The following is a 24,129-nucleotide window of genomic DNA, read 5'->3' on the forward strand; positions in this document are numbered from 1 at the left end:
TTGTTTGTTCCTTCTCTTCTAATGTCATCCATCATTCCAATTCTCTTCCTACCTCTTCCTCTCATTCCTTCCACTTTTCCCTCTGTAATTATATGTGCAAACAATTCCTATATAGTATATGTTCCAGCCAAGGTTTTTTCTTATCTCTGATCACTTCTAATAATCTCCTTTCTTCCCCTATTTTCTTCACTACTTCTTCATTCTTAGGTCTGTCAGTCCACTTCACCTTAAGCATTCTTTTCATTTATTCATTTATTTATTTACACGTCAAGTTCCATAGGACCAAACTGAGGAGCAAATCTCCAAGGTCATGGAACGTGTCAGTACATCAAATTACAACATCAAAGTAATAACAGATAAAAATAAACATTTACGAACCCGCTTCTTCTCCATAGCCACATTGCATAACTTTCTGAATATCTTTCTCGTTTTTGTGATTTATTTTAGTTTACTGATGCTCAACGATAAGATTATCAGTGCCTTGACACATATTAAAAGAAATGAATGTGTATAAAATTCCTAAAATTGTTGTGCACAGTGAGAATGAAATCTACAAAATGACACTCGTAAATTCACTCCCACCCCACTCGCATTGACCCACACAATCAACCAACCTATCAGACACTGAGACAACAAAGAATGGCTGAATGGTGCTACACCAGGATTTAAACTCAAGTAAAATGACAGAGGAGCTAAAACAACAGCACAGGGAAATGTGACCAGCTGACCGCTTACAAATAACATGGGTGAGCCAACAACCCTGTTAAAAAATTAGGACCATCTGCCTAAAATCTTAGGAAACATGTTGGACAATTCATAAAACTTTAAAACTCTAAACACAATCTTTTGCAAGTCACTTAAAACAGAGGGCACATCTGCCAGAAAATCTGTCGCTGCCCTCCAATCTGTAAAACACAGTGTAATAAAATGACTGATCTGTACACAACAAGCACCATACATTGGAGTGTCCTCTCGCTGGAGCAAGAAGCCATTCATTGTAGGGCTGTGGCCCGTATGAAGATGAGTAAGGAGGACCTCATCCTGTCTATGTGGCTGGAAGGAGGCACGCCACGACCATGTTGTGGGTTGTACTAGATGCAGGTTATTGTCTGTCACTTCCAGCCACTCATTCTCCCATTGACGTATGATTCTGTACATCAACAGTGACATGATAGCATGCTGGAGGGATGGAACACTGAACTAACTGAGAATCATGACATGCCTCCTTGGCTGCTACATCTACCCTTCCGTTCCCCATAATACTCGTGTGCCCTGGCATACAGAAATGCCTCCTTCCTCAGCCATTGTAGTTGGAAGAAGGCATCCTGGATATTCTGGAATGTTTCATATGTTGGGTACTAGCACTGTAAAGTGTGAAGGGCACTCGGAGAATCGTGTCAGACAAGGAATTTAGTACTCTAAGTGCATCTTATCTGCTCCATCATCCACAAGATCGCATATGTTTCCACATCAAAGACACGAACAGGGAAAACAACAGAGCAACTAATGGAGTCCCATGTTTTGAACCATCTGTAAAGACAGCCGTAGAGATGTGATTGGTTAAAATGCCATTAAATGATGTATTAAAAACATATGTACTGCACTAAATCTAGAATTACTATGGGCCTCTGCTGTAGCCAGGGTGGCAGGTGGTTAAAACCCTGGATTTGGGGTTGTACTCACTCCACACCAAGTTACTCCAGCACACACCACACATGGATCCTGAACAGCCTTGCTACTCATGGACAATTGGAGAAAATGTGTTCCCATAGGCAGATGAGCAACCCTTTGGTATGCACGTGAATATGGAACTGTGAGGAACTTATACATCCCTGATGCACCATGAGAAGCTGATACCAGAGGGAGAGTGGCAGTTCCCCAGCCTCAGCACAGAGACTGGGTATGGGGCTAGTCCTATAAGCATGCACAGCCAGCTGAATTCCTCATGGTGAATAAGTCATATGATCTTAAGATAAGGTGATCTTTCTGATATGTACACTGTGCGCCCACAGCCTAGTCACAAATCGACAAAAGCCCTATAAAACTGGAGCAGATGCACCCTGTCCACTCCAGACATATGGCTAAGGTACTTTATGATACTCAGTGCCTTTTGGGTTATTGCTTTCATGTGTCTCAGATGTGGCAATCACGACAATTTGGAGTAAAAAAGGAGGCCCCAAAACCCCACTGAGTCTTCAAAACAGAGAATGGTATCCCTCATAATAAGACGAGAACAATTAAAACCACAGGGGTGAACGCGCATGTACGTACATGTACGCGTTCACACACACACACACACACACACACACACACACACACACACACACACACACACACACACACACACACCAATCTGCAGAAAAGAAAGAACCCTTCTTTGCAGCCCCCTCCTCTAATCTTTACACACTAAGTTTCCACTGACGAGTTGCTGTTGCAATACTGGAGGAGGAATAGAAAACCGTGAAATCATCCACAAATAAGGGGCATTGTACAGGACTCCTTACTGTAGAAGTGATATTGTTTATGGCTATGACAAAAAGGGAAACACTTAAAAACACTGCCCTGAAGGACACCATTCCCTTGTTCAAAACAATCTGACAGCATATCACTGACTCGGGACCAAAAAAATGGCAAAAGGAAAGATTGTACGAAGATGGGGAGGTGGCCATGAAAGCCCTACAGACATAGTTGCTCTAGAATACTGTGTCTCCAAGTAGTTTCGCACACATTAATGATGTCAAGGAACATATAGAGACTGTGATGCTTACGTACGAAAACCTGCTGAACAGCCGCCTCCAGCAGGGTCAGGTTGTTGGCAGTGAGCCAAAATCTCTGGAATCCACACTGAGAACAGCTAAGGAATTGCCTGGTCTCCAACAACCAGACTCGATGACAGTTAACCATTTCCTCCACAGAGTCTCTGACACAGTTCATTAATGTGATACTCCCTAACTAGTGGGACATGTGCAGGCCTTTACTTATTTGAGGAGAGGGATCAAAATTGCATTACATGACTACATGGAACACGGCACATGATGCATGACCTATGAATAAGCTAGTACTATAAGACATCTACATATGAGCTTCTAAATGAGACCATATTTCTCATAACTGTAGCTACTACTTCCACTTCATATGAAGTTGTTATCTGTCCCCTTCTGCTTCCTTGGCATCTTTACGTTCCAATAGCTATAATACATCATTTTGTTAATAATAAATGTGCTGATATGGTGTAAGCCAACCATGATTTTCTAGCTTTTTTTAATTTTTATTTTTACTGAGATTAGGCCATGTGAGGACCACATTCCAATCTTCATTCTTCAGACCATTCTGAACCAGCCTTCTTAGCTATCCTGCCTTGGAATTTTTAGTTCTTTTTCCCAAAAGGCTTCTCTGTTGTATATATTTTCTATTTTTATATTGTTTGTTTCTTTCTTTCTAAATACTTTTTTACTTTGTTGACCCAACTTGTTGCGGACTCTTACCACACAAATATTTGAAAATTAATAAGATTAATCTACTGTCCTGCATTCAAAACAGATGTTCAAAAATTATGAATCTTCTTTTTCTCATTACATTTGAAATATTTTCTATATTTTGGTATATCTCAGCATTACTTTGTAAAATCCAACCTTCTGCTGTGTTCTGGTGGTCTTAAATTTTTTCTTATAATTCACCTTTCTAGTACTTCTAATTTATCTAAATTATAGTTTATTGCCAGACATTTGCTTGCATACTGTGTTGTAATGCCTCATTTTTGCATTTCTGATTAGACACTTTTTATTGTAGAAGTCATTTGGTGATACCAAATGCTCTCCCCTTTTTAAGCAACCTTTCCTCTATTGCAGATTTTTCCAATGCATTTTCTTGGATTATCCCCCCTAGATATTTGAATTTTCTTACCTTCTCTCTTTGGCCAATATCTGGTTTCAGAAATTTTGAAGCAAATTTTGTTTTTTCTGCAGAAATTCTTAACCCGTCTGCTGGCTATTTCTTCCGGGAGATTTATTTGTGTTATAGCAGATGGCACATTTTCAGAAAGTATAGCAAAGTCATCTGCAAATGCAACATATTTGGTTTCAAACTCTTTGCTTTCCTCTTCCTAAACTTATAGGTGAGATGTTGAGTTCAATAAATTTTTCGTTCCAAATTCTTACTGTTTTCTCTAAAACACTAGTAAAAAGAATTGGGGATAGGCCGTTGCCTTGTCATATACCTGTTTTTATTTTGAAAGGCTGTGAAATTTCTCCCACAAATTTTACTTTACAGACTATACCTGTAAGTATTTCACAGATTAGATTTGCCAAATTCTCGAATTATTTTATCTATAGTTTCTCTGTCAACACAATCAAAAGCCTTTTTGATAACCACAGACATAACTACAATGTCCTTTGGATTAAGTAATCTGACTTGAGATTGAATATTTGCTCTGGGCATGACCTTTCTTTCATAAAACCACCTCAATATTCACCTAAATGACTGTCTATTGTTGTTTCTATTCTGCTTAACAAAATCTTGGAAAATTCTTCATATGCTACTGGCAGTGAAGAGATTCCTCTGTTGTTTACATCCTGTTTATCACATTTTTTGTGGAGTGGGTGTATCAAGGCAACTTTCCATTCCTCTGCATTTTTTTTTGTTTTCCAGATTTCTTCATAGAGTAAATTTAGCTCCTTTGCTATATTTGGCAAGAACCACTTCAAAAGTTCAGCTGTAATAGAATATTCTCCACTGGCTTTGTTATTTTCGAGGGTCTTAATTACTTCTTGAATTTATTCTATAGTTGGTGGTAAATCTTCTTCCAAATTTTCATTAATATTTGAGAATTCCAATTTATGATTTGGTTAGTGACAGTTCAGAAGCTAATGAAAATATCTTGCTAGTATTTCACTATTTTCAGTATTGCTTAACCCAACTGTGCCATTTTCATTTTTGAAACAGACATTTGGAGTTTGGTAACCCTTTAATTTGTTCCTAAAAGTTTGATAAAAGTCACAAATATAATTTTCTACAAAATTTTTGCCCATTTCCAAAAGTTTGTCATTTTCAAAGGTTCATTTGGTATTTCTCACCTGTTTCCTTTTTTTGTTGTTTAAATTGATCATAATCTTCAATTTTCTTTGAGCATTCCCATTTTTCCCACTTTTTTGTCCTCTCTACTATGGCTTCTTTTCATATTTCATTCCACAATATTTTTCTTTTCTTTTTCTAGTTTTATTAAAACAATGTACCAAAAGAAAGAGAAAGAAAAGGTCATGTAGTATAAATGTAATCTGTTACTAGTTCTAATGTACCATATGACATATTTCTTGCTATGCCAGTATTGTTTTATTTATAGGCTGACACGCATGCCTCATTAAAAGGCTTGACGTAATCTTTTATAGTCTGAATTAGATGCTGCAATTTCTAATATTACATGTGGTATGAAATATGATGTATGAGTTTTGTTCCACTGCTTTTAATAAGATAACACCTGTGAGAATAATGAACATAATATGCCAGTGAATATGGCACCAGTAGTTTACCTAATGTTATCAATGATCCACAGATAGCTTCTTAACATCTCTGGTTATACCATAACAGCTGCAGTTATAGTGTGAGATGGTATCTTTCTGTTTGTATCAGCTATAGGATGTAACCATGTACAATAGTATAATGTTTTTGTGCCACATATGCACAGAAGTAAGATGTATTCCTGTTGACATGTACCAGTGATATATTATAATGTAAAATGAAGCAGGAAGCTTAAGATACATAAGTAACTTGGATTACAAAATATAGTTATTTGTGATAGCTTGTACACAATTAAGTACAAATCAGTAATATCTGAACATATTAAACATATTACAGGTGCCTGAAAATGACCAGTCACAGAGATAATAAAAAATAATTCAATCTATCTAGACCATGTTTACATTCACAAAATAATAGCCTTGTATTCACTTCTACGCCCTGTAACTGATATCAGGGCTTGTAAGGAAATGGTTTAAACTGGTTTATGTACCTGATACAAATGAAAAATTGTCTTGTGTTCTGATTCATGGATTGGGCAAAACAGAAAAATATTCAGCATCATTGATAAACGTGGAAAAGAAGTAAATATTTTAATGATTCCTTCCAGAACGAACAATATTATTCAGTCATTGGACGTATATACTGGGTGATGAAAAAGTGAGTATAAATTTGAAAACTTAATAAACCACGGAATAATGTAGATAGAGAAGTAAAAATTGACATACATGCTTGGAATGACATGAGGTTTACACACAAAGGTGATGTGACTTACCGAACGAAAGCACTGGCAGGTCGATAGACACACAAACAAACACAAACACACACACAAAATTCAAGCTTTCGCAACAAACTGTTGCCTCATCAGGAAAGAGGGAAGGAGAGGGAAAGACGAAAGGATGTGGGTTTTAAGGGAGAGGGTAAGGAGTCATTCCAATCCCGGGAGCGGAACGACTTACCTTAGGGGGAAAAAAGGACGGGTATACACTCACACACACACACACACACACACACACACACACACACACACACACACGCACATACAGACACAAGCAGACATCTCACAAGTAGACATATTTAAAGACAACGAGTTTTCTCTTTGTTTTTATATATATATATAATTGCTAGACGCGTGAAAGATCTCTTGCGTGCGTCGTCTGGTGATGATCGTGTGCTCAGCCGCCACTTTCGTCATGCTTGGCCTCCCAGGTCCCCAGACCTCAGTCCGTGTGATTATTGGCTTTGGGGTTACCAGAAGTCGCAAGTGTATCGTGATCGAGCGACATCTCTAGGGATGCTGAAAGACAACATCCAACGCCAATGCCTCACCATAACTCCGGACATGTTTTACAGTGCTGTTCACAACATTATTCCTCGACTACAGCTATTGTTGAGGAATGATTGTGGACATATTGAGCATTTCCTGTAAAGAACATCATCTTTGCTTTATCTTACTTTGTTATGTTAATTATTGCTATTCTGATCAGATGAAGCGCCATCTGTCGGACATTTTTTTAACGTTTGTATTTTTGTGGTTCTAATAAAACCCCATGTCATTCCAAGCACCCAAGTACCCCTCTACCTACATTATTCTGTGATTTATTCAGTTTTCAAATTTATACTGACTTTTTGATCACCCGGTACATTCTGATTGTGGAAAAACTTCTTCAAACATGCTGCAGATGATGTTATATTCTTTTAATGACGATTTTAATTAGCATTTAAGAAATATTATTCTAAAAATTCAATCTCTCTCTGACACAATCAATTTTCTTCTCCCAGATTTGTAGACCTTTTCAAATATACATGATACAAGAGTGGTTACACTGAATGGAAACCATCTAAATGTCCTGATTGTGCCTTCTGAAACTGCAGTCATCCAATGTGCTTCGTGCACAAAATCAAAGCACATTTAGTACTTTTTGAACCAAACAGTTCTGCACTTCCTCAATGTTGTAAAGATTTACAATAATGTTACAACAACAATGCACAAACCATTCGAAATGTAACAAAAGGTTACAAAACACACACACACACACACACACACACACACACACACACACACACACACACACACACACAGACTGTATCTGAAATGAATGTAGAAAATGATATGGCTGGTAGAGTGGGTCGTAACAAGCATATTTCTCATAGCAACCCATGTCGGCATTCATTAGCGTACAGCGCTAAGCATCATTGAACAGAGTTGCTTACAACATGCCATCTGAGCTGTCATGGTAGCAGGGCAATGATTTCAATGTGCTTGTGACATCAAGGTAAATGAGAAGTCTGTGTGAAGTTTTATAACCTTTATTTGAAAACAGTTACAAACAGTGCTTGAAATTACACCCTACTCCCTGAACGCATGCCCTGCAACGGTGATTGAGTGATTGTTGCACCCTTTCAAACACACTTGACAAAAAGGAAATTGCGTCAGAGGCTGCCGTAATGCGTGGTGTCAGATCTTCGTCAATCTCAATGGGTGTTTCATAGACAACTGATTTCAGGTGGCCCCAGAAGAAAAAAATCAATGGGCATCAAGTCTGGGGAACGTGCAGGCCATGCTGCCAGCCCACCGCGCCCTATCCAGTTCTCACCAGAGGTATCAATCAAATGCATTCACACTGCATGTGCAAAGTGCACCATCATGTAGGTACTACATATGCTCTCGCACATTGGGTAGAACATGTTCTAACAACTGTGGCAGAGTTTCTTGTAAAAAGATTAAGTATCTGTTTGTGTCCAGTCACCAGGGAAACATGTATGCTGACCAGATTATTGCCTAAGAAGCTGGCCCAAATGTTGATAGCAAAGTGATCTTGGTGATCAGGAACAAAGGCAGCGTGCAGGTTTTCTCATCCCCACACATGTTGATTGTGGCTGTTGAACACACTTTCTCATGTAAAGGATGTCCCATCCATAATAAGTACATGGTTCAGAAAGTCTTTTTGAATTGCACACACCACTGGAAGAATTCAATTCGCTGTAGGATCTGGGTTAAGGGCATGAACCTTCTGCAGGCTGCAGGAGTGCACTTCATCTTCATGTCACTCATGCCGTATTGTGGAATGGTTTACACCCATTTCCCATGTAACATGCTGTAAACTTATTGAGGGTGTGTTTTCCAGCAGTGCTAATACCTCAATTTCAAGTGCCGGTGTATGCGTTGTGCATTGAGGACTTCAGGTCTTCCCACCGGTAACACAAAACGAATACACTGGGTTTTGAAGTAGGTCCTAAATGCACTTGTGTCATCACGAGAACATGTCAGTGGAGAACATACCTCAAGTGAACCTGTCTAATAGGAACCTATGGATGGCAGTAAATGTGTATGGATCTGGCACTCAATGATTCGGAAACCACTGAACAGACAAATGATGGGCAGCACCAGCATTTCCATCCCCTGCCCCATAAGCACACTGCATGTCTGTTCTTTCCTCCCAAGAATAGTGCTCCATTTACTGTCCACTCCACACACTAACAAATGCAAGAGTGTCCAGGTGCTGCCCTCTATGCAACACCAATCAAACAGGCATTTTCATTTTCATAGCCAGAAGCAATGCGTTCACATCCCAGTACGAGGTGGTAAACCCATGGTGTTGTCCCACCTGGAATATCCACAACTATGTCGACTACATTGTTTGAAAATAAAGATTATAAAACTTCAACCTGACATCTCTTTTACTTTGATGTTATAAATCTATTTAAATTGTTGCCCTGCAGATCTGCCACAATGATGGCTCTGACATTTGTTGTGTGCCTACCCTCTCGGTGGCATGCGACGCTGTTCAATGGCGCCTAGTGCCATATGATAAGGGATGCCGACATGGGTTGCTATTTGAAATAAGCTTGTTATGACTCTCTCTGTTAGCCCTCTCATTTTCTACATTCATTTCAGATACACCCTGCACATATACATGAGAAAGACTTGTGATATTTCTATCTAATTTCTGACAAATGTATCTTTCGACTACTATTTCACCATCTATGATTGAATTTTATAAAATAAATAAATAAATAAATAAAAGTTTTCGAGAAATCTGGAAGCACCGTTGTACCATACCTTACCTCTAGAACTTTCATTAGAAGATTTTTTTTAAATCTGGTACCATTTAAATGGTATTCATTCAGAAATATTACACTCAGTTTTTTTCAAGTCTGTGTTTTACCCCATTAACGGCTGTATGGGCATGTATAAAAAAAATGCGTGTGTCTTATTTTGTTCTAGATTACATCATATTCAAAGCCAATCAAAATCGAAGTGTATCCCTTGTGTATGTTTACTTGTCACACAGTGCCAATTCCAGCTCCCACACAGATGAAGGGTAGTTATAAGACTTTGAATTGCTGGGCATGAAGTCCAATTTGGCCTTCTCTACAGTCACAGATACAGTCTGCATCCTAAGATGACTTGAGGACTTTTGGATGGATAAGTCAGTCACATGATGGATCACTCGTGTAATGTAGTCCACCCATTCCTGGACATTGTTGTGGTGTTCAAACACAGCCAGATGGCTGAAAAGCATTCAGTTAGCCATGTTAACCATCCATTTTGGTGGCTTCTGTTCAGGCAATGCTCCATCCAGTAGGTGGATCCACAATGGGAAGTAGTCACTGGAATAAAGATCATCAGTTACTTTCCACTGGGCTGTCTGCAAGGGTAGGAGAGCACAGAGGTCGATGGCTGAGGACGTTGCAACAGCAACTGAGAAATGAGTGGGACTGTCTGTAGTGAGGACACACAGCTCCTGAGACATCACGAAGTTCTCCGAAACTCCACCCCTATTGCAAGTATAGTTCAAGCCCCATAATACATTATGGGCACTGAAATCATCCATTAGTAGAAAGGGGTGGGAGAGTTGTTCAGTAAGGCCTTTGAGAGCCTCAGAGTCTACCACATCCTGTGTAAGTGCGTACAGTGAGCAGATAGTGCTCTTCTGAGCCACATGCACTGCAGTGGTTACTGCTCACAGGTCAGTAACCAAGGAGAGAACAGTGGAGTGATGTGTGTTATTGACAACACAGCAACCCCTCGCTTGGCTCTGCGCCCTGTCAGGTCAACCTTTTGGAGCAGTATATAGCCCCGTAGCACAGGGGTGTCAGTGGCTTTAAAATGTGTTTCTTGTAAACACATGCACAGGGGGCATGCCTGGGTCAGGAGTTTCAGTTCCTCCGTACGTGCCTTGTATATAATTTTGGCTTCACCATGTGGGATATGCTTTGTCATTTTTATCTCCTGGATCTTCTGTTTTTCAAGGAAGACATTGCAGTCCCTACTCTAGACAGGGTGACCCCCAAAGCAGTTAATACACTTTGGAGGAGATGAACAACCAACTCCTTCATGAGTGGTCTTGCCATATTCTCCACAGGTGACTGCTCCCTTACAACAAAGAGCTGTGTGCCAAAAGTGCAGGAATTTAAAACAGTACATTGGACTGGGGTGAAAGAAATCTGCTTTAACATGCTCTGGAAGTTCTACGCTGTTGAAAGACAGTATAAATGAGTCTGATTTTATTAGATTGTCATCCACTATTTTCATCATGTTTTTCACGTCAATGCCGCCTTGGGTCAATTCAGTTTTCAGTTCTTCTATGGAAATATCGTCAAGATCCCTGCAAGTCACAACACCTTTGCTGCTGTTCAAGGCATTGTGCAGATCAGTTTCTATTGCATATTCCGTAAGGCATCTAGTTTTTTGAAGGTTGATTGCTTTCTGAGAATTAGAAGTTTCCACTAACAGTGTCCCACTGTGCAAGTGCTTAATTGAGTTTAAAGAGCCACAGATTCTCTCTAAATCCTTCTGAATATATAAGGGAGAAACCTTCTCAAAACTATCCTCTTTCGTTTGGCTATTAAAAACACATTCTGGTCAGCAGCATGTGTTCTGTTGCTGTACTTGTGTACTTGTCAGCAGACTGAATAATACCTGAATTAAGAGGACTGACTGTACAATCCCTCTCATTTGATTGGGTGTTGGTACCTAACAGTGGCCCACCCATTCCGCTAGGAGGAGGAAGAGAAAATTTTGAAGGATCTATCCCACGAGCAGCTGGAAAAATAAAAGTCCTCCTAGACAGAGCCCCACATGCCTACAACTGATGTGCGGCAGGTTCTCCAAACATTGCCCACTAGTGACTGTTCCACCTCAACAGTCATGCATCTCATTAGTGTGCAGTACACCTTGAGACTGAGGTGTTGTTTTTCTTATGTTTTTATCAAACTCGTGATCTGACAGTCAAGCCAGTAACATTCCATCGCCACACTGCACAGAGGCCATTGAAGCATGCCCATGGCTTACAGTGACAGAGGACTGGAGACACTCATCTGTCCCCAGCTCAAGAACCCCGAGTCATCAAAGCTCGTATCCAGCAAACAAATGCTGAGCCCCTGATGGCTTCTTTCTTTTCAATTGTCTATGATTCACTACTATATGACACTACACTCTGTACAAGGTATTCAGTAAATCTTTCCCTCAGGTTCATTGGAATTCATCTAGATATCAGTAATGGCTTCACCTTTTCAAACGTTCTCTTTCCAATAGGTATTCTCCACCTCCTCATTTCTTCTATACAGCTTCCACTCCACACCATTAGACTTCTGTGATACAGAAAAGATTTCACTTATTCATTTAGGAGTATGTTACCTGGAGATTCATTCTTGCTTATTCTCATCAGCTTTGTCTTTCATATATTTATCTTCATTCCATACTCCTTGCCCCTTCTTGCAATACTCTTTCAACATCTTCTGTAACTGCTGATTCCATCAACACTGCTTGATCATCTGCATGTTGTATAGTTTTTATCCTTTCTCCTCCAATTAAAATGCCTCTATGGTCTTAGGTATCAGTTCTTCTCCATAAGTGTAGAATAGCTTCTGTGACAGTGTGTATCCTTGCCTCACACCCCTTCCAAAGCTCATCCCTTCTCTCTCCTCATTCCCTACTCTAGTTGTCACTTTCTGCTTTGTATTAGCCACATCTATCTTTTCAGTTTATATCCACAGCTTCTAAAATTCTCAGCAGTATCCTTACAAATTATCAGTAAATATATAATTAACAACACTTAATCATAAATTGTAATAAAAATAACATCTTTCTATTTTTAATCACTAATCACATAAAATTTAATTAAATATTTGATAGACGTGCCTTATTGTGAAATGAAAGAGTTGTTAACATAAATAATCCCATTCAACCTCTAGAAATAATAAAACATTTGATTCTTTGAACTTTTTGTACAAAATTTTAATTTATTGTGAAGACACATCTCGTGCACTAATTTTCAAAAGCCATTTTTTCAAGTTTCTTGGAAAACTGTGTTGTGCTGCTTTAGGAAATGAATGCCTGGATACTAACATTCAACGCAGAAAGAAAGTAAGGGGGCAGAGCTGTGCGTAATGTCCCCCTCATGAATGTAGTTCATGTACAATTATAAGGGTTAGTCAGTTTACACTACAGCCATGTAGATCACACATTACTTCGTTGGTGCACTTGAGAGGTAACTGCACTATTAGCTGCCCTACTGACTGGTCTGACACCTGTGACAAATGAGTACTAGGCTGCTGTCTTTTGAAGTGCACTTCTGGAGATGAATATATATCTGTGATGGGTTTGTGCTTGAGGCAATGGTTGAATTTTGTGATGTCACAGTGTCGAATTTTATGTGCAACACTCTTTGGTGGGAAACAATACAGCAAATCAGATGTTTGCTTCATCGAGAGGAATGTGATCAATGGTACAGAAGATCATGTCCTACCTCACAGGCAGAACTTGGTTGATGCCATATTGGGTTTTGTCATTTTCAGTAAAAGCCAATATTTGTTGGGTTTTATATTATAACTTATGTCCTACGTGTATATGATGTGTCAAAGCACCAGGACACTCTCAAAAATGCAGCATTACTGGTGCAATTTGTTGCAATAAAAGGCAGGAAATGTCACATTGGTAGTTGAAGAATGTTAATGACACATTGAAAATACCATATGTTACAATGAAATTTCAGTTGATAATGTAATGCCAATTAAAGCCTTCAGGAGATTGTAATATACAACATAGGCTGCATGTTCCAGAAGTTCAACATAATGTAACAGGCAGAGGTAAGAGTTAAGTACCCAATATGTAGTTGGTTCATGTGCTACTACAGCCAAATACTTGTTATTCATTTTCACAAAGGTTCTAGGGCTTTCTTATGAATTTCATTGAAGTATGTTCTGTAATATTCAATGTTATGTGAACGTAACAGTGCTCTCTCTCAGGAGAGCATTTGTCTGATTTTGGGAACATACCAGTAATCATGGTCAATGAACTGCAACACAGCTTTTTAGGTCCCTGCCTGATTTGATCACAATTGAGTATTTATTCATTCATCAGAAAACTCTATATTTTGGGGGGGTGCATGCAGGCGCACGCGCCAAAGTATAGAAAATGTAACACTAATATATCAGAAAATAAATGATTTTGTGGTTTAAGTTTTATCTGCACGAGAGCTTTCACTACTTGCAATGGCATATTTTGCACTTTCTTGTCTTATATTTCACATTTTCTAAAAATTCAGCTACTGAAAAGGACCAGTGATATAGTGAAAATGACGTTATGGTTTTAATAAAAAGCGAAAATGATGAAAGAATTTTTATCTTATTTGAATAATATTTGTATCACACTATTTGTGATGGTGAAACAGTGCACATAAAGATCCGCTAGATAGGTAGTTTTATGCTTAAGTACTCCAATAATACGCTTCTGTGACTCCAGTGTAGGGGCACTTATCAGATTGACTGGATATCATAAAATACAAAGAAAAGTGTGTGTTCAGCCGGAGAGTTACCTGAGTAGGGGCAACAGCTGCTCCCTGTCCTTCTCCCTGACCATGTCTACAGGCATCCTCCCTCCATAGTCCTTGATGCCCCGGTCCGCACTCGCTGCCAGCAGCACTGTCACCATCCCCACATGGCCACCTAAAGCCGCCAAGTGTAGTGACGTCCTCCCATCCCCGTCGCAGATGTCGGGGTCAGCACCAGCAATCAGCAACATCTTCGCCACTGCCTTGTGGCCCCACTCTGCAGCCCTGTGCAATGGCGTTTGCCGCCACCAGCTGTCGACAGCCTCCACATTGGCCCCGGCTTGCAGCAGATACCTGGCGGCCTCCTCATTTCCCCCTTGTGCCGCCCAGTGCAGGGCTGTGTTCCCCTTCCTGTCCCGCACCGTGATCTTTGCTCCGGCTGCCAACAGTTCTTGCACGTACTTCACCCTCCCACGCTTCACAGCTAGGATCAGTTCTCCTGTTGCATTCCTTTGAGGCACCTCCCTGCACAAAGCAGTACAGTTTTTCCCATTACCGTGGACACACACACACACACACACACACACACACACACACTGAAGAAACATTTTCCTTCCAAGTGATTGACACCACAACGAAGCAGCTACAAAAAGAAAAATTTTTGTAGTTTTCTCATACACAGTTCTGGACTTCAAACACCACACTAATTATACTACATACTAGGAATTGCATTTCAAAGAAATCAAGCAATTTAGGTAGAAACAATGTCATGTATGTTCTCTATATAAGGAATGATACTAAGCAAATTAATAAGAGATGGAACATATCCTCATCTTACACGAAACAGGTCATGATGTTTGCACGAGCAACAAAGAAAGCATGCCAGATTTAAAAGAATGAAAAATCTACAAGACTGGCAATGTTTTATGGATGCTCAAAAATTAGTGCAGACTTCAATGTGAGATGCTTGCAATGGTTTCCACAACTAACCTCCAATTTGTAATCTGGCAGAAAATCAAGAGACATACTGATCACATGTAAAGTGTACCAGAGCCGAGACAGAATCTACACCTGCACTGCATGACAGCAACGCTAATGTTACCAACAATTGGATTACATACACAGAGTTACTGAGCAATGTTTACCAAAATTCCTTCACCAAAGAACATGAAGGAAATATTCCAGCTTTGCATCAAGAACAACTGGAGAACTGAGTATACCCTCAGCCATCAGTGTAGAAAAGTAACTTAAGTTGTTTAATAAAGCTATTTTTCCAGTTCAGATCATATTCTAGTTAGTTTCTTTCGGAGTGTGATGATGAAATAGCTTCACTATTAGAAATTGTATACAATAGCTTACTCAACAAAAGGTCTGTATGCAAAGAAGGGTAATTTGCACAGCTCAGACCGATATACAAGAAAGGATATAGAAGTAACCCATTGAATTATACGCCCATATCACTAATATCTATTGGCAGTAGGATTTGAGAATGTATACTTTGTTCCAGCATTACAAAGTATCTTGCGGAAAATGATGTACTGGCACTTAACCGGCACACATTCAGAAAATATTGTTCTCAGAAACACAACTGTCTCTTTAGTCACAAAAGTGGCTTCTAATCAAATTCTGTGTCTATGAAGTATCATCTCTGCAACTGGACTCGTGATTTCTTGTCAAAAAAGTCACTGTTTGTTGTAAATGACAGGAAGTCCTCTAGTAAAGCTGAAGCAATATTTGGAGGTCCCCTAAGAAGTGAATGATTTAGGAGACAACCTCAGCAGCCTTCCTAGACTGCTTGCATATGATGCCATTGTTAACTGTCTTGTTAAGTCACACATAATCAAAACAAATGGCAAAATATTTAGACAATAAACTTGCTTGATGTGAAAAGTGGCAGTTAACCGTGAATAATATCTATATCTACACACATACCGGTACTTCAAAGTCACAACATGGAGCATGATGGAGGGTACCTTGTATAACAACTAGCCATTCCCTTTCCTGTTCCACTTGCAAATGGATTGAGGGAAATGTATCCATATGAGCCCTATCTTCTTATCACAGTCCTCACATGAGATGCACACTGACAGCAGCAGAATTGCTTGTCAGCCTTAAATGTCGGTTCTCTAAATTTTCTCAGTAGTGTTTCACAAAAAGAACATTGTCTTTCTTCTAAGAATTCCCATTTGATTTCATATAGCAGTTCCGTAACACTTGCGTGTTGATCGAACCAGCCGTTAACAAATCTAGCAACATACCTACAGATGGCTTTGATGTCTTCCTTTAATTCAATCCTGGCGTCAATCCCAAATACTTGAGCAGAATTCCAGACTGGGTCAGACTTGTGCTGTATAGACAGTCTACTTTACAGATCTACACTTTCCTATCCAACAAACCAAAGTCAACCATTCATCTCCATACTACAGACCTAGTGTGCTCATTCCATTTCATATTGCTCTGTAATATTACACCTAGGTTCTTCACTGATGTGATTGTGTCAAGTAACACACCACTAACACTGTATCTGAACATCAGAGGATTATTTTTCCTACTCACCTGCTTTACCTTACATTTCTAGTTTTAGAGTAATCTGCCATTAATCTTATCAACCAGAAAATCTAAGTCATCCTACACCCTCTTATGGGTACATGAATTACTTCATGCAGTTTACAGAAAGCATTTTTATTTTAATAGAAAGGTATAAAATAGTTTACTGAAAGTAGTGTCTTTCAGAAGTTATGACCTTTTCCCACTTAATGGGTAACAAATAAGTTCTGCAATTAAAAAAAAAATTGCAGTTCTTTTGATGTGATCCACTCACAGAGCCAGTTTTTGAGACTCTTTAAAGATTTGAACTCTTGTTCAGAAAGGCCATGCTGTATGTTCCGAAACAAATGGTAATTGGAAGGGGCAATGTATGGTGGATACGTTGGTCAGGTTAAGACATCTGATTTAAGTTACTTGGTTTCCTTCACTTGGTTTGCAACATGTGGTTTGTCACTGTCATGAAGTAGAATGACTGTCATGTCTCTGTGCATATTGTAGGTATTTGTCTGTAAGTGCATGATTCAAATTGAATACATTCTTTCACAGCATTCAATGTTCATCGTTTAGCCCGGATGCAGCAGCTCATGGCACACCCTACCCACCAGGACACATTTTGTCCCTCACCTAAAAATTGATGTCTTCAAATCATCAAAACCACTCCCTGCACATTATTTTCAACAAAGTATGTTCTCCATACACTTCCACTAGCAAACAATGACATTCCACAGTAGATTTCTTGAATGAACCCAGAGGAGTAACACTTCCGAAAATGCTGTTTTGATGGCATCTTCATCTTCAAGGCACTAAATAGTTATTTGATTTTTGCTTCACTCTAAAGGATATCCAGATCTGAAATTCTAGTGTTTCTACTGTTAAATATATTTTGTATCACAGTACCCAATGCTGCACTATTTGAACTACTGCCCTCTCTTCATCAATTGTGAAAATTAATTCTAGCTCCCAAAACAGTCACTCAGTAATGTAACTTTCCCATACACTACAGCATCATCAGCAAACTGTTGAAGACTGCTGTTCAACCTATTCATCAGATTGTTTATGTACACAGAGAAAAATAGCACTCCTAAAACATCTCCCTAGGACAGGGGTCGGCAACACGTCGATCACTATCTACTGGTAGATCGCAAGTGCTTATTTGGTAGATCGCGTGAGAAATGAGAGTGCTAAAGAAAAATTGTTGAATAAAATCATCAATTGTTTTCCATAATAGTAAAAATGCATGCTCTTTCGACACAAGGTGCTTTGTTTGTTAATAACAGCGTAGAACTTGTACCAAGATCTACCTTGAACCTCTAAAATTTTTTGCCGCATTAGTTAAATCAGCTGCCACCTGCGCGCCACTTGTTGATGCACTGTTTCACATAACTTTTTGAAATGTGTTTGATATGTGTCAGGAGATGGTGGTGAGTTTTGTGCCGTGTAATACCAACATCTGCGATGTAATAGAGCATGAAAAGGACATAGGTAGAACTTTTTTGGGCTGTCAGTACTCAGCACTGAGCATGCGTAGTTGCATATCTTCTTGACACTTTTTGAGAACATACGAGTAGTGCAGCACCTTCATGCATAATGAGTTGTGTATAAAAAAAATGTAAAATTTATCATTTTCATTCTGAAAGGGAACATGAATTTCTCATAACAGAAAGAAATGGCACATGCATTTGTTTATTGTGTGACGCTAAGATTGCATATGTAAAAAAGACAAATATTGAGAGACATTTCAAAACTGTGCAACCACGTGTTAACACCGAGTTTCCTGTAAAATCTGAACTGAGAAAATAGAAAATCAATAAACTTAAAAATCAATTAAGTGTTCAACAAAGCATGCTCACAAAACCAGTAGACAAAAGTGTTGCTGCCACTCTTGCTTCTTATCGTGTTTCGAATGTACTGGTGAAAAGGAAGAAACCCTTCGAAGATGGTGAATTCGTAAAAGCAGCATTTCGAGAAACTGCTGACAAGTCTGAAATAGTTGCTGCCATCGAAACCCTTCAACTTTTATCAAGAACGGTCACAAGGCGAGTTGAAAATATGTCTAATGATGTTTTCTCTCAACTGAAAATAGATTTGGATGACTGCTGTTACTTTTCAATGCAATTAGATGAGCCCATTGATGCAACAGGTACTGCTCAGTTGCCAGTTTTTGTAAGGATGGTTTTTAATAACTTTACTGTCAAGGAAGGACTTTTGAAAGCAATTTCTTTGAAAGGCCATACAAGAGGAGAAGATATAATTCTTGCCATGAAGCAACTCATTCTATCAGAGAAAATACCTATCCACAAGCTTGTAAGCATTACCACAGATGGAGCCCCAGCCTTGAGAGGTTCTAAAAGTGGTTTTATTACTCTGTGCCAAAGACATGAAAGTTTTCCACCGTTTTCAAATTATCGCTGTATTTTACACCAGCAGTCTCTGTGTGTAAAGTTTTTAAATTTGTATGAAGCTATGAATACTGTTGTAAAGATAATCAACAAAATTAGGTCTCACTCTCTTCAAAGAAGACTTTTCAAAGATTTGGCAAATGAACTAGAACTACAGTATGGAAATTTACTGCTCCACACTGAAGTACATTGGCTCAGCAAGGGAAAAGTGCTGCAACGTTTCCACAAGCTTTTACCATCTATCAAACTGTTTTTGCAAGAACAAGATGAGAATAGTCTGTCAGCTTGTATTGAAGATCCTCTTTGGCTTATGAATTTTGCGTTCTTAACTGACATAACAGAAAAGCTTAATGAGCTGAATTTGAAATTTCAAGATAATGACAGAGATATTGCTGATATGATCTCTGAAGTAAATTCTTTTACTGAAAAATTGTTTTTGTGGGAGTGCTACCTTAAGAGAGATGAATTAAGACATTTTCCAAATCTGAAGACAGAAATAGAAGAAACTGAGATACCTTAACAATAGTGAATGTCATGCAATAATGATCTCCAATTTGAGGGATGATTTCAGTGATCAGTTTTCAGACTTCAAAAAGATTTCAGTGGTAACCCAGTTTGTATCTTTCCCTTGGGCTAACATTGAGCTATTGAATATATCTTCTTCCATTGCAAAAGTTTTTGACATAGGTAGGGCAGCTCTTGAACTTGAAATAATATCTTTCAAAAATGATTTCTTTCTCAAAAGCGTTGCAGAACCCAAAACCTGTTGGCCTCTAATTCCTCAGGAGAAATATCTTAGTTAATGTTGCTCTTACAATAAAGGCCTTGATTGCTTCTACCTACCTGTTTGAACCACTGTTTTCAAATATGAACTTTATTAAAAATAAACACACAACAATGTTGACTGATGAACATCTGGACTTGTGTATTTGACTAAGTGTAACAAGTTATACACCTAATATCAAGGACATGTTGACAAAACAGCTACTTAAGATTTCAGATTAAATGTAAAATAATTCTTGTGTTATTAATGTAAGAATATACTTGAGAATATTATGAAATAAAATTATTATGTGAGGATTTAAAACTTTTATTTTAAGTAGTGTTTTACAGTACCGGTATCCAAAAATTAAAAATGTAGCAAATGAATTTTTAAAAGTGGATCACTTTGATATGTTGGTACAGAATAGTAGATCATGAAGGCTTTGTGGTTGCCTACCCCTGCCCTAGGACACTCCTGACATTACTCTAGTCTCTGATGAACACTCATCATCCAGGACTGGGTTCTATTACTTGAGAAGTCTTCAAGCCACTCATATACCTGAGAACCTAATCCATATGCTTGTGCCTGTATCAATAGCCTGCAGTGAGGCACTGGGTTAAATGCCTTCTGGCAATCTAGAAATATGGCATGTATCTGTTCGATGGCTTGCAGGATATTGTGTGAGAAAAGGGAAAGTTGAATCTCACAAGAGTGATTTTTTCTAAATCTGTGCTCATTTGTGGACAGAAGCCTTCCTATCTCAAGGAAATTTATTATATTTGAATCAAAATATGCTAAAGAATTCTGCGGCAAACTGATTTTAAGGACACTTGTCTGTAATTTTGTGGGTCTGTTTTTTTACCCTTACCTCCTGCATATGGGAGTAACTGACAAGTGACTGAACAGGAGCCTTCGACTTGCTTAGTTGTTTTACATAGGACCAGAATTTTCTCAGGTTTTCAGCAGTCTATTTTTTTATAAATGCACAAATTTCTATTAATTTTTGCCCGTCGACATTTCTGAGTCTTTTTTTGAACAGAGTGTGCAATAATCTCTGTTTCTTCGGCATTTTCTGAATTTGTTATTAAACTACAGTTGGCCTTCTCCAATCTTAATACACCTACTTGGCACCTACATCTCCACAGAGTGTGATTTACAATTAGGTTAAATTTCGCCCATAATTCTTCTATGTCCATCATGTTGGGATTAAATGATGCCTATTCACTGTTTAAGTAGGATGCTAACAACTGCTTTACCTGCTCTTTCCAGTGTAGAGACTCTCCAAACCTTATTGATGGACTTATCAGCATTACTAAACATTGTCACTATGATGACAACTAGACAGCCTGTCCATGACACCTGCAATGAATTCAGAGACATCCTAATCTCTGTAGGATAAAGTTGTCACCAAATAATATTGCATTATAGAGGTACTTCTGTGTTAGTTAATTTCAAAGCCAGATTCAATTTTAATCTCAACGAATTCAAGATTTTTGTTGACTGCAGTGAACACTCCTGAACCTATGGTATCTACCATATTTTCAGTATACTTTTCAAGTCTCATTAAGTACTTTGGATCTCTCTACTTTAGGCTTCACCCAGCTCTTGGTTCTGAGGGATGGAAGTGAGGTCCTCCATACAAGTACTAAGACAGCTCCATTAAATTTTGGTTAGATGATACATCACACAAATTTAAAGGTTGTTGATTCAACTAGATATCTAGTGGTTACAATTACAAGCATATCAAATTGAAATCATCACATAGAAAGTATTGTGGGGAAAGAAACCAAAGAATGTCTTTTATTGGTAGCACACTTGGAAGATGCAAAAAATCTACTAAAGAGATTGTCTGCACTATGCTTGTTCATCCTCTTCTAGAATACTGTTCCATAGCATGGGATCATAACCAGCTAGGATAGACATGGGGCATCAAAGAGTTCAAGGAAGAGTAGCTCATTTTGTAATATCACAAAATTGAGGAGTGTGTGTCACAGATATGGTAAGGAAGTTGATTTGGTAATCACAACAAATGCCTTTTTTTTTTTTTTTTGCACAATATCTTTTTTTAAATTTTGCTCTCTCACTCTCTCTTCCGAACGCAAAAATTTCTTTTGCTGACAGCCAAAAGTCCATACAGCGAAATGACCATTGCAATAATATAAAAAAGATCACAGCTCACATAGAAAGACTTTGGTGTATTTTTCTCATGTGTTGTAGAGCTGATAACTAGTCAAAGTGGTTGGATGAATCTCTGCTAAACACTTTAGTATTGATTGTAGAGTAATCATGTAGATGTATATATAGATGTAAATATTATGCAGCAGTATTCTTATTCAGTTATTGCAATTGAACATTCTGTCTTTGTGAGAAGGTTTGGCCATGGCTCACGTTAGGAGGAGATTCATCTTGATTTTGTGGCCTAACAAAACTGTTGTTTATGATCCCACAATCTTTCTGCTGACACTGGTAGTGATGGTTTCAAGAGGATTATAATTGACACCAATCAGGATCTCACCAACTTTGTGCAGCATAGTACAATTGTGTGATATATCTCAAGTTAATGTCAGATCTGTGCTCAGAAAAAGATCCTGACTATGAGGGACCAGAGATATATTTAACAGCTTGTGAATCAAAATTGCTACCAAACCTGACAGGAAGTGCTACAGAAAGTGAATGAAAGTCCATCCCAACCTGTTAGTGAGAGAACAATGCGACGGGAGCTGCATGCAATGAACATTTGGAGTCAGTCATCTTTAAGAGACCACTGCTCACACAGGCACGTAAGTACGACAACAGCTGTAGTTCACTGGGCTGGAAGGAAGAATATGTGCCTAGTTTTTTAAACTCTCCCCCACCTTATTGCAAAGTCACTGGCCTGCAGAATCACCTGACTTGAAACCCATAGGAAACCTGCAGGACATGTTGAAACACTGAGTAAAATGCTAACATCAGCATCCCTGTAATTAGATGGAACTGCCTGACCAAATCCTCTGAGTGGCTCAACTTGGATGCAACACACCTGCACAACCTTGTAGACTTACTTCCTAAATGAATCACGGCAGGTATCAAGTCCAGGGATGGAATTACACAGAATTAAATGATGCTTGTAATGATTTCTCTATGGGTGACTAATTTTTTGTCTGGTGAGCTTATGATAGAATGGATGAGATGTGGTCGTCAGGGGCAATTAAAAGTCAGGCATAAATAGACTATGTCTGTGTGAATTTCAGATATGGGCTACAATGGGACCTCCAAGAAGAATGTACAGTAGAGCCTCGACTATTCAGCTTGTGATTAACTGACCTACATGACCAGCCTACTTAATTAGTATCACAATAATATTTCTCTGTGATAAAATGAGGATTAACTTATTACACATACTGTACGTTTGGAAAACTTTAGCAAGTGGGTGCTGGCTACAATGCAGTGTGGCCTGTCAAAATGTTTTGTGTGTCTTTTGTGCTTCTGGCACATCTGGAGTCACAATTACAAGGTATATAATGTATTTTTAATATTGATTAAATTACCACACCCAAGATTCAAAAAATTATACTTTGAAGCCCTCTTCAAATGTTCATGAACAACAATGAACACATGGCACAGAGCAGCTCTGCTGGCCACCACGTGTCCTCTGTTTCTTCAGTTGCATATCAGACATACAAAGTGCTTGTGTTGTTAAATTGCTGTTTGGTGCAGTCCTTTGTGTTTTAATTAAAGAGTCCAAAATTGGTAATAAACAAAAAATGTTGTAGTGACTATGGATTAGAAACTGTGTGTTGCAATGGGACTGGTGGCAGCCACACCTCTAGCTTTGGAGTTAGGGGTAGCGAAAGTACGGTTGAAGACTGGAAGAAAAATCAAGCAACAATTCAAAAGTGGTGTGCTTACAAAGTAAGTAGAAATGGAATAAAAGAAAGGAAAATAATTTTGAAGTGTAAGCATAAATAAATTGAGGAAGCTTTATTTTTGTGGCATGAACATTTAATGGTTTGCCCATTACTGGGTCAACACTGCAGGAAAAAGCATGGCAATACCAGTGACAAACAGAAGGAAAATATTCAGAATTTACTGCCGGTGATGGATGGTTGGATTGGTGAGGGGGAAAAAAAATTCAGTATTCATCAGATAACCA

General features: G+C 38.7%; 1 protein-coding gene across 12 annotated transcripts in view; it reads right to left on the reverse strand.

The window, feature by feature from the left end:
• The window catches only part of LOC126237492 (fibronectin type 3 and ankyrin repeat domains protein 1-like), a 66,263-nt gene that overhangs the window by 20,516 nt on the left and 21,618 nt on the right, over positions 1-24,129 (reverse strand). For 9 of the 12 annotated variants that reach the window (XR_007545083.1, XR_007545085.1, XR_007545081.1 and 6 more), the window contains one exon: positions 14,334-14,813. The exons of the other annotated variants lie outside the window; for them this stretch is intronic. Coding sequence is in view for 1 of the 9 variants with exons in the window: in XM_049947643.1 (XP_049803600.1) it covers positions 14,334-14,813 (480 nt within the window). In the remaining 8 variants the exon portion in view is untranslated. The remainder of the gene's footprint in view (positions 1-14,333; positions 14,814-24,129) is intronic. 12 annotated transcript variants of the gene reach the window in all.

This window comes from Schistocerca nitens, chromosome 2 (genome assembly GCF_023898315.1).
Source record: "Schistocerca nitens isolate TAMUIC-IGC-003100 chromosome 2, iqSchNite1.1, whole genome shotgun sequence".
NCBI classification, from domain to species: Eukaryota; Metazoa; Arthropoda; class Insecta; order Orthoptera; family Acrididae; genus Schistocerca; species Schistocerca nitens.